This window comes from Triturus cristatus, chromosome 5_1 (assembly GCF_964204655.1).
Source record: "Triturus cristatus chromosome 5_1, aTriCri1.1, whole genome shotgun sequence".
NCBI classification, from domain to species: domain Eukaryota; kingdom Metazoa; phylum Chordata; class Amphibia; order Caudata; family Salamandridae; genus Triturus; species Triturus cristatus.
Window position 1 is genome coordinate 1015320901 of NC_140587.1, and position 19060 is coordinate 1015339960.

The 19060-nt window shown below is 43.5% G+C and overlaps 1 protein-coding gene across 4 annotated transcripts in view; it reads left to right on the forward strand.

Annotated features, from left to right (window-relative positions):
* Positions 1 to 19060, forward strand: part of LOC146832794 (TGF-beta receptor type-1-like) — a 1867988-nt gene that overhangs the window by 1549074 nt on the left and 299854 nt on the right. For all 4 annotated transcript variants that reach the window (XM_085606114.1, XM_085606113.1, XM_085606115.1 and 1 more), the window contains one exon: positions 2029 to 2153. In XM_085606114.1, the coding sequence (XP_085462240.1) occupies positions 2029 to 2153 (125 nt within the window). The remainder of the gene's footprint in view (positions 1 to 2028; positions 2154 to 19060) is intronic.

A 19060-nucleotide genomic window follows, 5' to 3' on the forward strand; every position in this document is an offset into this window, starting at 1 on the left:
AGGTTTAACTTTTCATATTTATTAAGCTGTAGACCATATTGCTGCCCAATAGTATGCGTACTGTATGCCATGATGTCCAGGGTTACATGCAATTCATATTTGCTGCCTTAAGCTAATAATAATGTTTTTCTCAATAGTATGCCCACTTTGTCATGATGTCATGAGTGATGATGTATCTGTGTTAGTGTGACTTTCTACTGGTGTGCAAGTTTTCTGTGCGTGGGAATTGTTTCTGTGATATTATTGTGATATTTTGAGTTCCTGTTTAAGAGTAAATTCCTACAGGTGCGTAGGAATCGTTATTGAGTTCTGTTGTGATATTTTGATTTCTTGTGTATTGTGAATTCCTACCGGTGCACAAGTTTTCTGTGTGTGGGATTGTCACTGACATTACTGTCATGTTATTGATTTTGTTGTTACATTTTTGCTTGCTGTTACACTAGATACCCTTGGGGAGGGATGACTGTGTGGGTGGAAGTCACCCATTCATTGCTTTTACATTAGAAGCCCTTGCTTTAGGGGTGACGTGTAGGGTGAAGCCACCCAATACTTGATTTTACACTAGATGCCCTTACTTGAGGGATGAAGTTTGGGGTGTACTCACCCATTGATTGCTTTTACACTAAATACCCTTGCTTAAGGGATGACTGTGTGGGGTGCAAGTCGCCCAGTGCCTCTGTGTGAGGTTTAGTGTTTCTTGTTAGGGGGTGTGAGTGGGAGAGTTCTGAGTTGTGTAATTGTATCCGAGAGTGCTTTGTTGGTTTTTGATGTTTTCACTGTGGAATGGTGTACCATGCCTCTTAATTGTTTGTTTTCTGTGTTATCCCTCATTACATGCTCGTCTGGCTTGCTGGTCTGGTTTGTTGTGGTAACAGAAAAGCAAAAGACACACAGATGATGAACGGAATGCAGAACAAATCAAACATTCACCCCCAGTCAAGAGATCTTGGTTAAATTAATCGTTCCTGTGCTCACCATGACACCCCAGTTTAGACCCATCCATATGCAAATCAGTCTTGACCCTTTGCCTCATGGGAACAGTCCGCCTCATGGGAACAGTCCAGCCCAAACTGCCAAGCCAGGCCCTCCCTGGACCGGAAACAAGCATGTTGGGACGGATTTCTGGTTCAGGGACTGTGCTGCGCCAGTATGAATGTACTGTGTGGAATGTTTGAGTGCATGGTGATGCAATGGAATGCTTGGGTGCCTGTGTGGTAGAGTGTCAGTTGGAGTATGGGCTGAGCAGCAGGGAGGCTGCTCCTAGTGGGCTGTCCTACGGACTAAGCTAAGAAAGGGCTATGTACTTATCTGTAACTAAGATCAATAAACAAACCTTTGTTTCGACTATCAGACTTTTTTCATCATAACAAGTATGCCATGTTTAAGTGGATACAGAATCGGAGGTAACCAGTAAAGTATGGTTAGGAGAAGTGTTTCATGTACCAGGAGGCAGCACAGTGAAGTAGTCTTCAGTTGACGCATGTAATAGGATGGGAATCACGGTACAATAGGGATTTGGGGTTTGTTTTCCTTGAGAAATTGGAAGTTGACACATTCTGCATTAGAGGTTCGAAAGGAGGGACAGTATTCGAAAGCTAGATCAACTTTAAATATTTTACTCATGTGCCAAAATTGTGTCAGTCTTTAATGGGACGAGGCTTTGGAGAACTGGGTATTTCCATTTTTTGTATTGAGTTTGAATAAGTAATGTGTCTAGACCGTTTTTCATGGAGACGATCATACAGAAACATGTACAAGTCTTTGCTGACCCGCAGACTTCTATGGCTTCAGGGATTCCAGGGTGAGTGAATACCAAAGGGGAACTAGTTCAAAGCCAGTGGCATGCTACAGCACATGTAAAGTGGGACTGCAGTTTTGCGCATTTTGTTTATTCGCAAGCCTCTATGTTCTATCACACACTTGCGCATTGATGTTCAATACCAAAAATTCAGTTACCAGAAGCAGAGGACTGGCAAATGGAACGCGTATTTAGTTATCACTTAATATTTACTTTCTTTTCTAAACTAGGTACATGGCCCCTGAAGTTCTTGATGATTCGATTAATATGAAACACTTTGAGTCATTCAAACGTGCTGACATTTATGCAATGGGATTGGTGTTCTGGGAAATATCTCGACGATGTTCCATTGGCGGTAGGTAACATTGCAAAGCAACTTTGGAATACAACTAATTAGTGTAAATTCATTTATGTGGTGCCATTCTTCGGTATATACAAATTAGAATGTGTCTGTATGTTTTTATGGTGCTTTGATTACGTTTATTTGTGCGTATACTACTGAGTGGCCCCCTAAGTGTATTTGTAAATTGCATTATAAAATGTGTTAACTTATTTTTAATTTCAGTGACAGTTCTGTATTCCGTTTGGAAATTGAAGATTCGGGTGGAAGCGTCAGAATTTATATTTATATCTAATTAAAATAAAAACAAGAATTTTGCTCGTTTTCAATTTCAAATGTTTATATTTTCTCATTTTTTGTCATTTTGACTATCTTGACAAATGTGCACCAAATTTTGCATGAAGGTAGTTTGAAATTTCGTGAACGATTCCCGGAGTTTATATGCAGACATCTTTGTTTTAATTGCGCATCTAAATAGAAAATCGATATGTTTTAAATACTTGAATTCTGCATTTGCGATTCATTTGTTCTCAAAGGGAAACCTTAAAGTACAACAAACATCACGTTGAGAACCATTGTGGCTATGGAAACATTCAGCCATTAAAACACAAAGAATGCTCATTCAGTTAGTATTACCAACTTTTAATTAGGATTTCTGATAATAGTAGCAACTCCATTCTACTCTAACTTCCTATCCCCACTTTTTCAAAACTTGTGAGATACCTTTCTGTTCAGGAGGAAACAGGAGCATCAGCATGTAGCATTATTGAAAGAAATTAGTGTCAGCTTATTAAGCGCTTTCCTGGTCCAAAGCTGCCTGCACCGAACATCCTTCTTAATAGTGCTCTGTAGGGACGGAAAAAATCACCTGCATGACTCGGGATACCTTGCATCCGTGCACCGGATAGTGGCAGGACCAGACTTTTTTTCTCCATCTTTAGATTTGTTCTCGTGTTACAATTGATCCCCTGGTTACACACAGTATCAGTGCATAGCATCAACAAGCCATAGATAGAAACAAGATAAAACTCATTATCTTAATAGCCTATTCACCTTATTGGAAATTATTTGAACTGGAGCCATTGAGGTGCGGGTGCTCTGAACACCATTCTTCCCAGAGGCTGTGTTAAGATTTCTTCATATGTCGGTTGTGCTGGAAGTCCACATAGTATCTGCTCTTTCTTCACTCTGATTGACTGAAAAACAGTTATTTTTCGATCTTCTGTATTACTTAAATTCCTTAGCCAGCACTTCCTGTGGGATTGTTGTCTCTGGATATTTTTGAGCCAGGAAATTACATTTTTCTAACATGGCTGAAATACCATGGAAGGCTCTCTGAAGACCATATAGAGATAGAGGTAAGAAAACGTTTATATATATATTTTTAATATTTTAGTTTGATCAGCACATAAAATAAATGTCAGCTTGGAATTCACATCATATTTAGACATTAATACAAGTTTTTCATACATCCTGTTATATTGCACTTCATATGTAAAATTTCACAAAGCTGGAATACAGATTACCAAACTTAAACCTACAGAATACCTATCGTTTGAATACCTGGGTGTGGAACTCACTGCCAAGGGCACCTCACCCATCAAATTCCACACCATCTACCATTCTCCTGGAGAGCGTACACTTTTCCCCGAAGAACTAACAGACATAATAACACGCTTCTCCATGACAGACACAAAAGACGTGTTCCTGGGTTACCTCAATATCCACTGGAACGACCCAGAAGACTCCACTGTCCAGAACCTATCCAACATACTTGAAATATACAACCTTAAACAACTCTGCAATAAACCAACTCACATCAAAGGTGCAATACTGGATGCGATCATTACCAACAATGAACTGTTCTCCCTGAGAGCGATTTCTCCCATTGACTGGTCAGACCACCACCTCATTCTGTTCAAGATTGACGAACTTGCCAGCCACCAACCTATTCGTGATGACAAACCTAAGTACTGGACCAGAAACATCAAAGAAGTCCCCTTTACCCGAACTTGAATCCAGGATTCATGCCCATCTACAACTCTAACCCTCCTTATTGAAGGCAGATGACGTCACTACACACACTAACTGAAAATTGACAGAGGTTTTAGACCAAGTAGCCCCACTCCAACTCAAACAAATGAGGCGAACCAAATCTAAACCCTGGTTCAACGTGGATCTTAATAACGAAAGGCGTCAACTCAGACAAACGGAAAGTTCTTGGAGACTTAACCCCTCAACCTTGCACCTAGTGCAACTTAGATCTGTTCGACTGGCATACAAAAACATATTTTTAGTGAAAAGGCATCTCTCTTCTGCAGCCAACTAGATCTGGCGAAAAACAGACCGAGAGAACTCTTCAACATTGTCAAAAGCCAAACAAACTGCAGTCCCTCTCACGAAATCAAAGCTACCAAAGAGAGATGTGAAGAAATTGCCACCTTTTCACTAATAAAGTCTCAAAAATTGATCAAACCTCCGTTCCTTGCAAAAACATTGGAGAAATGCGTTCTCCTCCAACTCAACAAGCACATCGATGAGTTCAACCTCCTCGACATCTTTCAATCAGGATTCAGGAAAGGCTGTAGCACTGAAACAGCTATGCTCAACGTCTCTGACGATATTCACAAGGCTTTAGATGAAGGTGATGCCTGCCTACTCATCCTTATTGAGCTGTCTGCGGCATTCGACACAGTAAATCATCCAGCTCTTCTGGAGACCTTGTCGAAGCGCTCCGGCATTAATGGCACAATACTAAAATGGTTCACCTCCTTCCTTCAACACCGCTCGCAACAAATTAAAATCAACTCCTGTCTCTCGAGCCAACTAAAGTTACACTTGGGGTCCCGCAAGGCTCGATCCTCTCCCCGTCCCTCTTCAATCTCTTCATGGAGCCCCTCACAATCATCTTGAAAAAAGCTGGAGTGAATTACCACCTTTACGCAGATGACACCCAAATCTATTACAAAATCAAATCACCCAGCGACATCCGCCACCTAAATGTCACTCTAACCGAGATGCAAACTTGGTTCAAAGCTAACCACTTAAAGCTCAACCCGGATAAAACAGAACTAATCCTATTCTCTCCAAAAAGCAACCACCGACCAATCCAAGAATGGCTCAAGAATCTGGTTGCCCTAAACTGCCCCCTCGTCCTATCAGACTCAGTTAAGTCTCTAGGTATCACCCTTGACAAGAATGTATCAATGGAGACCCACATCAAAAACTCTGACTAAAACACCTCAAGAAATTGAAACCTTTTCTTCCCCATAATGACCTCAAGACAGTAGTTCAATCCATAGTTCTCTCTAAAATCGACTACGGGAACGCCATCCTAACAGGGACTCCAAATGCTCACCTAGCCCCACTAAGGGCAGTACTGAACATGGCCGCTCGACTCATATCTGGAGTAAAAAAAATTGAACACATCACTCCAGCTCTCAACTCCCTCAACTGGGTTCCCATGGAAGGGAGGTGTACTTACAAGCTGGCCAGCATCACACACAAAACCCTTCACTCTCCGGCCCCAACTACCTGAACAACAAACTGGTAAGAGCAGGTCAATCCAGAACTCTGAGAAGCTCCAACTCCCTCCTTCTTATCCCTCCGAAACTGAAAAAGAAAACCACCCAGTATCTATCGTTTTCTGGCAACGCTCCCAGGATGTGAAACGCTCTCCCTAGAGTCCTCAGATGCAACCCCTCCTTCTCCTGTTTCAAAAGGGACCTGAAACTCCATCTCCTTCTTTCCTGACCAACGTCAACTTACCTAGACTTCTTTAACCGAGCTGACTCCTCTCTCTCTCTCTTGACATTCAAGGATAGTTGGTGACCGGACTGTGTTAGCCACCTTAGTTTGTTTTCTCTCCTCAGTCCTCTTCCATGTATCATCACCCTTTATTAGTGGGGATGAAACAGAGTCCTTCGTTATCACTGGAGACAGAGTGGGATTTAAACCAGGGTCAGTTCTTTCAGTTCCTTCCTTCCCTCTGCAACTTTTAGGTTGGGATTTCTACTTTGCCTGCTGTTTTGCGGGTCAACCCCCCTTCTTCGTTTCTCTGGGGGCTCACTATTCTTGTCAGACCCAACTATTGGTAACTTAGATCTAGTAATAGGTTCATCAATAGGCTCATCTAAATGGTGGCAGGCCACTGGAGCAGGTATGTGTACGGGGGATGCCTGTGGAGCTGATGGAATAGAGGGTTAGGCCAGTGGGGGCTAACGGAGTAGTAGTAGTTGTACCAGGTGAAGAACGCTTCTGGACAGTCAGAGAATCCAGGGAGAGGCGTCTCTCAGTTAGGGCAATCTCGTGAGTCAATACTGATTCTGCCCTTGTTAGAAAGCCATCCTATGTTCCTGCCACAAACCCCACCGCCTGGTCCACATGGGTCTTCCTTTTAGCCATCCGTTAAATCTATTTAAAGCTAAGTATAAGTATAAACAGAATAAGGAAAAGACTACACAATCTTAGTTGGCTACAATAAGCTGGTTAATGTAGCAGTACCTTGTCCGGTATATTGTGGAGTTCCGAATCACCGATAATAGAGATGGGGCCCAGTCCAGTCTCTTCCGCGCTCTGACGGGCGCAGGCGGGCCTGCCCTTGGCCCGGGCTTTGCCCGGGCATGCCTGCGCGCGTCCCGCGCTGCGGGGGCCTTCTGATGAATTTAATGCGCCTCCTGGCGCAGAATGCAGGCATTGGTGGTGGCGTCCGAGGCCACAAGGGAGCCTGGGGCTTGAAGTCCTGGCTCCTCTCCCCCTCCTTGGCAGGAAAACAGTAGCGGCAGTAACAGGCTTCCCACGCTGCGGGAGCCCGCGGATGAATTTAACGCGCCTCCTGGCACAAAATGCAGGCGTCGGTGGTGGCGTCAGAGGCCACAAGGGAGCCTGGGGCTTGAAGTCCTGGCTCCGCTCCCCCTCCTCGGCAGGAAAATGTGGCTGTGCCTGTGCCAAGCAAGCTGTAAGAATTTGCTGCTAACAGCAAAGACCATAATCGGAGATGTGTCACTTTTTAGGATTATGTGGGCTACCAGATATCTTGTCAAGCCCAAGGACCGACATATTGGACGAATCCGTTTGCGGCGAGACACAAGATATTCTAAACAGAAAAACAGTCTCACAATCCAAAGCACATGCTGGACAAAGGCTTGTAATCAGATCCTTATTCCATGGATAGTTTTTTTTTTTGTTAACATTTTTAACCAGATCCTTATTCCATTTGTTGGTAAATTATCTTAATAGTAGAATGCATAGATGAAAACCGACATACAGGATTTTGGCTATGGGCGGAGTTATTGAGCCTAAAAATGTCTCAAAGCACGGGACCAGTTTAAAATCAAGGTATATATTAGTCAACAATCCATTCGATCCAATTCTTTTGTAACATTCTTGTATATGTGCCCGGTAGCAAGTTTTCAAGTTAATACTGTCAGCTCGGGATATAGCATGTGGCGTATCCCATAACCTATTAAGACCCAGCCTTTTTAAACCAATTTGAAACAAATTTAAGCCAGGGAACTGCCTTTGCGGCCATTACATTTTATAAATCTTTGAACGCATCCCTGTAATCACTTAGCTCTGGTGTAGACAAGAGGAAAACCCATTACATTTGGGGTTTAAGTGCTAGCAGATCATTAATTCTCTTCAGTCCTAATTCAAAATATAATGGCATTAAAGGGGTACTATTTGGGACAGAAACTAGCTTTCTTGCAAATTTATTTTCAGCAATACATTATTAATGGACATCTGTATATCCCCAGATCTCAGCGCCGTAAATCGCAGTACCCTGTGCTTTCGCACAATAAACCTGCCACTTATTAATGAATCATTAAGCTCCTTAGCAGCACAGAATTCTGAGAAGTGAGATACCCATCTATTCGGTTGAATATGGTAATGATAGGTTTTCACTTTTTCCAACTTGGCCGGAGCTACTTCATGCCAAAAAGACAGAGAATCATTTATTTTGGCAGCAGCTAACATATCAAGCCAAATTTTATCTTCCCCGTTTTTTCTAGCAGTACTCATTGTTGCTTTATAGTTGCACCTAGCTTCAGTGATTGATATCCTATCACCTCCTTTAACAGCTGCTCTCAGACATATCTTGGCCTGTTTACAGGCATAATTAAACCACTTGTCTTCTTTAACCGAAGTCTATTTTATATGGCCCACCTCTTTGTAAAAAATCTTATACATCTCATCGAAAAATGAATTATGTATATTTAATATAGGGATGTCCACATCCCTTGCCCCTACGTACTTCGATAGGAAGACCAAGAACAGCTCGTACATCTGTGAATATACATTTTTGTTCGATAAAACGCTTGGCCATATGACATACTGGTGATCATTAGCTAAAATTAGTTCTGGAACAATTGTATGGCATGTGTTATTTGTCCTGTTCAACGATCCCCCAGTTAACAATAGGTTTAATGAGTTATGGTCACTATGGCAAGTCCATTTTCATATCAACCAGAAATGACCATAACCTCACATCTAAGATAACATAATCAATAACACTAGGTAAGACCTCCGTCCCTCGGTCTAGGTCAACTCTCTCCCCGCAGCTCCACTGTGCCGTTCTTGCCTCCAGACCCTGACCTCCTCCTTGGGAGTTTCGATGCTGCTGCCCGCTCCTGCTTCAACTGGGACCAGACTGCCTGCAACCACCGTAACCTATCTCAGCTGTTTTTTTCCCCCTTAATTTTCCCCTGTTATTGTGCCCATCTGTGTCTTTCTCTAATTCCACCAATGTTATTTTTTTCTCGTGCCTGCCTGTTCCTTTAGCAGCTGCTGCCCCTGCAACCCCTCCCCCCCGGGAATTCAACCCCGGAATGCCCGCTCCTGCTCCAACTGGGACCAGACTGCCTGCAACCACCGTAACCTTTCTCAGCCGTTTTTTTTTCCCCTTAATTTTTCCCTGTTGTGCCACTGTTATTGTGCCCATCTGTGTCTTGCTCTAATTCAACCACTGTTTTTATTTTCTCGTGCGTGCCTGTTCCTTCGCCTTTGCGCTGCTCCTGCCCCTGTGGCCCCCCCCCCCCACTCCCAGCTTCTCCTCCCTCCCACCTCCCCTAATTAATGGCAGCCGCTGCGGGGAGCGCGAGTAACACCTCCGACCCTTGGTCTAGGTCCACTCTCTCCCCGCAGCTTCGCTGTGCTGTCTCTCGCCTCCAGACCCCGACCTCCTTCTTGGAAGGTTCGAGGCTGCTGCCCGCTCCTGCTCCAACTGAGACCAAACTGCCTGCAACCACCTTAACCTTTCTCAGCCGTTTATTTTCTCCTTAATGTTTCCCTGTTGTGCCACTGTTATTGTGCCCATCTATGTTTTGCTCTAATTCCACCACTGTTATTATTTTCTCATGCCCGCCTGTTGCTTTCACCTTTTGCCGCTGCTGCCTCTGCGGCCCCTCCCCCCGTAATTCCCCCCTGGAATTCCCCCCTGGAACTCCCTTGCTCCCGCCTCCCAACCTCTCCTCCCTCCCACCTCCCCTACTTAATGGCGGCCGCTGCGCTTTCACGCCAAAGGCAAGCCCGTCTGCGCCCGACCACGGCCATCGCCTGGAACCCTTGACCTTCCACTACCCATTGCTACAACACCACTACCCTCCTCGCACTCACCCCTGGAAGACTTAGAGAATGCCAACAGGCCTCGTCGAACATGACCCACGGCCAGTTCTCCTGCCTTCACTGCCGCCAGACCCTCACCGCCACCCCGGCCTCCAACACCGCCAACGCCAGCACCGGCAACAACCTAAAATGCATCCTCCTCAACGTACGCTCCGTACACAAACACGCCATGGAAATCTGGAACCTACTCGACTCTCTCGCCCAACATCGCCTTCTTCACAGAGACCGGGACCAACGCATCATCCGCCCCCAACATCAGCACGGCCATCCCAGACTGATACAAGATCCAGAGGAAAGACCGCCCCAACCACCGTCACCAGCTTTATCGCACACCACGCCATCGCCTCAACAAACTACATACTCATTGGAGACCTGAACTTCCACCTCGACAACCCCAGCGACCCCAATTCCACTATCCTTCGTGACAACCTCGCCAGCATCGGACTTAAACAACTCGTCAACACACCAACCCACAGAGCGGGACCCCATCTTCACGGCAGGAAACAGCGTCCAATTCAGCCACACAACGTAGCCACCATGGACCGACCACCATTACGTACACTTCGCCATCAACAAACCCAATACATAGGAACAAGGGTCCCAGAAAGCAATTATGCAACACACAAAGTTCACATGGATCAACACAAAAATTAGAACAATACAAAAGGTATTTGTTGCACTCAGTGTTATTTAATCCCACTGGACATTGGTCTCTTAGAATCATCATTTAGACTTTCTTGTACCTAGAGTGCCCCTAGGAAAGGTACAGGAAAGGAGGGGAGACGGTGGTGGTGGTTGTGGTTCAAGTGAGGATAAGGAAGTGAATAAAAGATACAGTGTACATCACAAAAGTACGTTATTCATTAAACACATGGCTCTTCTCTCGAGCCCATTATTCAGCAATTTATCCAAACAATAAATAGACATGATTTTAAACAGTAACACAGTGTGGAATTTCTGTTGTTCAAGCTGGCTAGCAATATAGATGTTGACGTTTCGACCCCAAGAAAGATGTAGGCTGTTATTTCCCTTAAGATGGGGTCTTCCTCAGGACAGAGGTTTTAGGGAAGGGCAAGGGAGTAACCTAGGGATATAGCATAAAACACCTTAGAACCGGGGTCAAACCGGGGGATCCATATGTAAAAAGAGGGCCTATGCTCAAAACGGTAATTACCATGAGTAGCCTTTCAATGAAGGCTAAGGACGGAGAAGGGCGCGTAGGCTCCTAAATCAAGAGGACGAGAGCCAGCACCTGAAAGGTTAAGGTGCAGTGTCAGAACAAAAAATCCATACACTAATTAGCGAAACGAAGACCAGAAATGGTCACTTACTTCATAGAGAGTTAAACGTTAGCAGGGTACTGCCGAATTAGTCTTCTGGACCTGACATAGTTAATGTAATCTGAAAATGAAAAAAACGCTATTAAAAACCTTAGAGTGCCATAGTCACTAAACCACGTTGTTTTTCATCTGTTTTCATCCGGCAGGGCCCAGCCCATGTTTAACTTTGTATGCACGTGTTACACAACAACGCGGTTTAGTGACTATGGCACTCTTTAGGTTTTTTTAATAGCGTTTTTTCATTTTTATTTTCAGATTACATTCTGAAAGCTGAGACACTGGCTTCAGAACATCTCTCAGACTGTAAAGGTTTTTTATAAATGTAAAACTAGTAACAACTGAGAGGTACTTTTTGCCTTAGCAGCAGAATCATCACTACCAGCTGCGACCTGTTCCAAGTGCAGAACCACTGTGTGCAGGTTTTTTTGCATGGCTGCCAAAGACCTGGTTTTGCTGGATACCCATCTAACCTGTTTAATATCAGTGAAATGTGCAACGTTTTCATCAATTATGCTTGAAATTTCTTTGGCATCTCTTTGCCTCTTAGGACTATACCAATAGAATTTGAAAATCCATTTCAAAGTTTGCTCAAACTGACAAATAGAGGGATGGGATTTTACAGCATCTAGAATCCCTAGCTGAAGCTTGTGAGCTACACAATGGAACGGCAGAACACCATCTGTGCTTCCGTCAGCAATAATGCAGATGGAGCGAGAATTTGAAACTATTTTTTTGATGTTCTGTTGAAGTATATCCGCCTCACATCTAATGAGCTTTTTCGCGGTTTGCATAATTTTCTCCTATATCCACACCTGCTTTCTTCATAGCCCTATATAGGGTGTCCATGTCTGAGAGTGGCTTACCTTGTTTTGCAATTTGGTAAGCATTGGTAAATAAGATGGTCAGTTTCTTTTTTTCTGTTTCCTTCAGTTTTTGCAGTGCTTGCATGATGAGGGGCTGCTCTGTAGGGACACTGGAATTTGAGGTACTCGCTGTAGGAGTCTGACATTGCAAAGCGGTTTCTTTCATTTCCTGGCGGTGCTATGAAACACATGTCATATGTGCCTTACTAGTTTCATGAGCTCTGATTGGTTCAATGCGCAACTGGTCACATCCACTTAAGAATGCATTTCTACAGGAACCCGAATAGCTGACTGCTAAAGTAGGATATTTTTGGCAAATAGTGCAGTACATTTTTGGTCCTTCCCCCTCCGGACTTTCCTTCATGGCTAGCCATGGCCAGAAATCCACCCAGTGTGACTGAAAAACTAGTCTTTTTTCAGCGTCATACTTTTTGTTCTTAGTTATGTTAGGATTCTGTGCAGTGGTACACAACCCAACCTCAGTTGTTTTTTTTTGGTTTCCTTCTCCTGGGCTATCTTTATCACTGTCTTTACTTTTTTTTAATCCAAAGCTGAATAGACTTTGTTGGGACATATTTGCCTGTCAACTGGACAAAGTGATCAACTATGAGACTGTTATTTGATTCAATTTTAAACTCACTGTCCAGAAATGTTGAGCTATTTATAGCAACAGACTTTTCACAGATAAGAAATTACACTAAATCTTGAATGATACAGGTTTCCTCCTACACTTTTCCAAACTCTTCGAGAATTAAGGGTTACAGCTGCCTGCTGCAATGAACCTCTATGCTGCCTCTACGCTTCGTAGTGATTCGGTTTCATGCCAAGTTGTGAACGCACAGCTGGTGCTACACTGGCTGGCACTCTAGACCTAGAAGCCAAGAAAAGATGTACACTAAGAACAAGGATTTGAGCTTTGGAAAAGTACAAGCTTGCATAAAGGTAATGCAAGTCTACCATCCATGTTACCAATAAAGAAATAAATGAAAAACATTAGAAATCATGTGAAACTGACTGCTCGAGAAAGATGATTGATGGATAAAGTAAAGGAAAGAATGAACAGAAAGAAAAAAAATGAAAGGTAAAAGAAAATAAGGCAAAAAGAAAGGAAAGAAAAATAAAGAATGAAGGAAGGTAATAAAGAAAGTAAAGGAAAAAGGGAAGATAAACAGGAAAGGCAGAAAAGAAAGAAGGAAAAAGGAAGAAAGACAAAAAGGAAAGAAAGAAACTGGAAGGAAAGAGGGTACTTAGTATAAAGAAATATTGGATACTAAAAACCAAGTTACACACCCCACCTATATTTCAATAAAACTGCAGCAAATTAAACACCATGAAATGTGTTCTTTCCCTGGGCAAAGTTGATCAAATAACCACTGATGAAAGAGTCCAGAAATGCCATGAAATAGCAGCAGTCCACTTCAAACCGAATTTACAACAGCGTTGGAAGGAGATAGGAACGGATAAAGCTGAAATATGCCAGGGGCTCACTTCAAATGTGCCCTACGATCACATCTGGCAACACTGGTACTAAAGGAAACTCCTTGATTGTGGATGTGCACCTTGTGAAAGAGAAAAACCCACTGCAGCTACTCAAAGTGACATTAACCAGAGGATTAAGTAATGATGCTGACCCACTTCCCCATGCTGTATGCTGTAGTGTGTGGAAGCAAAATGGGAATGACAACAACAGACCAATGGGTGATTAGAGGTGGCGGAAAGCCCCATTAAGTAATATTATACTTATTATTTTAGTAAAATCAAAAGGTCTTGACTAAAGCCAGACCTAAAAGTGATGACGCAGTCGCATGTCACACCACTTACACGTGCATGCTTGATGATCATGTACATTTATCAGAAAGCTGCACGAGCAGAATGACTTCAGTCAGTGCCATTTTTTTTTTAATTTACTGCCTGATCAGAGAAAGATCTTGCTTATCTGACCTATTGGTTTTGCAAGTGCTTTTTGCCCATGCTGGTGTTTTTAAAGGACAAGGGTACCCCTTAAGCGAACCTGGGGTGATATAATGTGGAAGAGAACAATGGTTCGGGATGGCCTGAGAAGGTCCGGTGAAATGAAAAACCCTTAGGAGGGCGAATGATTTGGTATAGGTTCAAAGACTCATACGGGAGAGTAATACTTAATATAGAGAAACAGGGGACAGGAGAGGTCAATATATGACACTTATTTATTGTACATAGATTGAATTCAAGTGCTCACATATTTAGTGACAAGAAAGCATGACATGCAGGTGAGGGTGGACTCTTTAAAAAGGAACATCGCATTGGCAACAATAGAGAACCATTTTTTCTTAGTAAAGTCAGTACAAAAAAGGTTCAAGTTGCATAAGGTCGACGACGTTTCGAACTCAAATATTTGAGTTCATCTTCAGGACAAATGTGAGCATATGAACTCTAAATGTGGAAAATGCAAAAAAATAATAAATAAATAAACAAGTATAAAACACATAAATTAGTCCCTGAACTGTAACAAGCATCACAATCAATTAATGTGCGGTACACAGTGTTCTCCAAAAAGTGATGCAGATTCATTTAGATGAAAAAATGGTAACCTGGGAGAATAAATCATAGTGACGGAACTGAGCAGTCTAGTGCCCAGAAGGAATGAGCAATTACAAAGTTAAGTTGCAAGAGACTCGGGGCTCATAGTGACGAGGTAATTGTTGGCGCTGGTAAGGGAAGGTAGGGGCATCAGTGCGCGCGCATGAACTGTATCACTTACTGAGCATATGGAAGGTTAAGTAACGGGGTTGTCGTCAGTTAAAGCGGTGCTCGTCGCAGCAGTGAACGTCTCGATGTGAAACAACCGCCTAGGAAAACGGAGTGATTTAGGTTAAAAGGACATGGCGCGGTTGTACCGAGGAACATATAGCAAGATTGATTAATGGTCCTTCACTTTTCCATACACCGATACCAGCTAACAATACTCCCTCTAATGTGGCAAGTTTGAAACTTACTAGTCTAGAAAGATTAAAAAAGAAACACATTCGTACTGAATTACACGCCCGTATGCTTACGGAATATCTAAAAGCCGACATCATCCCGGTAGGCTTGCAAGTACGTAATATCCCTGCAATTTTCCTACAAGACCCAAAATTTAAGAACGGTTTCGCCCACATTGGCACTACGTGTTCCCGCCACTGGATGGTGCTAGGTATTGACACTGCATTAGAACACAGCAGAAAAGAACTACTAGAAATCCGAGAACTAGAAAAGGCAATCTTAGAATTAGACAGCCTAGCAGATGCAAAATCAGCCCTAGAAAAATTAGAACGAACGATTGTTGACTTCCAAAACTTTGAACACCATAAAAAGTCAACTAAAGTGACAAAGGACATAAGGAATTACAATAAAGAACAAACCTACCCTTACCTCAGAGAAGACTTCTTTACGCAAAACAACCAAGATCAACAGAGGTACCCAACAGGCACTTGGGGTAGATTCAGAAACAGGCAGCCGGTCACGTTCTCAACCTCCTCTCTAGAATCCGACAACTCTGACCCCAGGGAAGGCACTAGCTCCTCTACATATAATCCCAATTTTTTAGAGAGAGGCCAAACATTCACAGGGGAGAGACCAAGAGGCAGAGGACGAGGCAGAGGGAGGCCCAGGTACAACCTCCCCCCAGGGGAACGACAAACACGCAGGAAATTCTACCAATGGGGGTACCAATACTAACCCCTCCCCCCCTCTCACCTCCCTCATCCAACATGGACCAAATGCCTATTTTTAACCTATCCAAACATCAACTGGCATCGACTGACATTGCCCTACTTAGTAGAGGTCTTTCCTTTGTCATCACGGAAAAACCTAACTGGTTTGACATCCACACCGAAATTCTTCAATTCTTTAGGAAAGTAAGACTTAATGTATTCTTCCAAGATAAAGAGACAATCACTAAAAATGATATCACAGGACTGCGACCCAAATCCACATTCAATCCACCTAGTGGTTCGATGCCCCCGGAAGTTATTGCCTTTGAACATCTCGTACTTAAAGATTTCAACAACATAAAAACCAACTACAGGTTCACTCCCTTTAATGTTAGCCTTGAAGAAAGACATAGCCTCAACGCTCTAAAAAACCTCGATGATGTGGTCATAAAACCCTGTGACAAGGGAGGCGGTATCGTCCTACAGGACAAAACCGCCTACGACAATGAAATTCAACGCCAACTCAGGAACACGTCACATTATGAACGCCTTATGCGCAATCCCCTTAAAGACATCAGTGATCTCATCCTCACGGTTACCAAAACGGCTCTAGAAGAAGGCTACATCAGCAAACACGAATTTTCCTTTCTAAATAACAAAAACCCTAGGACTCCTGTCCTATATACTCTTCCCAAGATCCATAAGAATCTGGAAACTCCACCTGGCAGACCCATCCTCTCTGGGTGTGGATCCATTCTAGAACCCTTAGGGAGCTACATTGACTTTTTTATAAAGAATATGGTACAAGACACCACCACTTACGTTAAGGACACCACTCACTTTATCAATCTCATTGAATCCCAGCCCTTTGACCCCCAAACTGAACTCCTTGTCACTCTGGACATCGAGTCACTATACACCAATATTCCCCAAGACAAAGGCATAGAAGTTATCAAAAAACATCTCAATCTACGCCCAGCACCACATCAGGTCCCAACAGAATTTATCATCTCACTCCTGGAAATAGCACTTACCAGAAACTATTTTATGTTTGAAGACCAGTACTACAGGCAATGTAAAGGCACTTCAATGGGGGCCATTTTTGCCCCTAATTTTGCCATACTTTTTGTTGACGACATAGAAAACAAGTTCATCCTCAATAACAACGACCCCTTCTTTAACAAAATTCGCGTCTGGCGAAGATACATAGATGACGTTTTCATGATTTGGTCTGGCACTGAAACCGAACTCCAACTATTCAGTGCTTGGCTCAATAACATCCAGCCGGATCTAAAATTCACCTACAATTTTAACAACAACAAAATTGACTACCTAGACGTCACGGTCAAGAACTCCGAGGGTGAACTCTACACTACCCTCTTTAGAAAACCAACAGAGCGTAACACCCTTTTACAATACGATAGCTGTCATCCTAGGGCTCTGAGAGATGGCCTACCCTATGGTCAATTCCTCCGAATTCGTAGAAACTGCAGGTTCAAAGAGGATTTCTTCCAAGAGGCTGAAATCCTATGTAAGAAACTCACCAACCGGGGCTACCCCAGACGTCTAGTAAAGCGCTCAATGAAACGAGCATGGTATTCACATCGTGAATTCCTGCTGCAACCCAAAGAAAAGGCAGCCCTCAACAAGATCACATGCGTCACTACCTTCTGCCCAGTTAGCAACAAACTTACCAAAATGATGAAGAAACATTGGTCAGTACTAGGCCCATTGGAACTCAATACAGGCACCCCACTCTTTGCCTTCAAAAGAGGACGTAATATTAAGGACCACCTAGTTAGAGCTCAGAAACCAATGCACAAGGACAATACTCTTCATTCTTTCCTTGGCCTCCCTCCTCTACAAGGCCACTATAAATGTAACAACTGTATGTCGTGTGATTCCACCTATAACACCCAGTCCTTTGAATATAATGGCACCAAACACACTTTACAATTTTTCTCTAATTGCAATTCACAAAATGTGGTCTACTGTATTAAATGTCCCTGCCAACTGCTCTATATCGGACAAACCACGCAAAAAATCAAGACCAGGATCTCTCAACATAGGAGCAGGATCCGTTGCAAAATACAAACGGCACCACTGGTGGAACATTTTTTGGCCAAAGGACACTCTGAAACTGATTTCACATGGCAAGTGATTGACAGTCTACACCACAACCACAGAGGAGGAAATCAACAGCAAATCCTTAACCGCATGGAATGCAAATGGATCTTTAAATGCCGCTCTATCGAACATGGACTTAACACTCTGGACGAATACAGAACCATTCTGTAACCACCTTCTGTGGTCACATGTGCCAATAACTCTTGAAACACTAATTTTCTTGCTTACCCTAAGACAACGTATATGCAATTCTGTCCTTTTATCTGTCATGCAACCGTTTTTTGTTTCTAATTGTACTATATGTATACAGTTGAATGTAGACTGAGCGTGCAACTATTAGAACCCCTACGATGCCTGTCTACTATACTGTTGCTGCACTATAGTTATTGACCCAACTAATATCCCCTTGTTTTCTATTATTTTGAGTTCTTCTGCACTGACCCTAGACCTAGGAAGTCTCAACACTGTTTGCCCAACGTTCTGGAATCATGCTCTGTCTCAGTAATTAATAATCGAGCACATCCTTACATGCTGCCGTTTTTTATTGGTTGAATACAGGCATTTTTTGAGCCTACTCTCCATGCTGGGCCCTCGCGCGATCCGACTCGCGCAGCTGCAGACGCTTCACGTAACCAGGAGCAACCCTGTTCCTTAAATACCCTCCCCCTCCCACTTCACGGCCAGTCGCTGCGCGTAGCTGCACGCATCCAGGACTCGCTCCACTCTCCGTGACCCCCATTGACTGCACCGAGTGCCGCATGTATTGAGTAAGTACTCCTGCGATTACACCCTCTTCTTCCTCCCCCCTCTCGCGGCCTTAAATATCCGCCTGAAGGTAACCTCTTACCCCCCCTCCATTACAGATTAATTTCTCGGCACCGGAACCCCGCCTCCATTCGCTGAGCAGGCTGAACTATACTCTTCACTCCAGTAAGTGCCTTCCCCTTATTTTGGCACCACCCCGTATTCTCGTGTATCCACACCGGACTACGTCCTATTAACCGTAATCCCCTTTTCCCCAGGCAACTCTTCCGATACATTGATTGAAACTTTTCGGCACTGAAACCCCGCCTCCATACATTGAGAAGGCTGGACTTAGTTTGTAACTTCAGTAAGTGTCTTCCCCTATCCTGGCACTACCCCGTACTCTCGTTTAAAATCACACCGCGCCATGTCCTTTTAACCTAAATCACTCCGTTTTCCTAGGCGGTTGTTTCACATCGAGACGTTCACTGCTGCGACGAGCACCGCTTTAACTGACGACAACCCCGTTACTTAACCTTCCATATGCTCAGTAA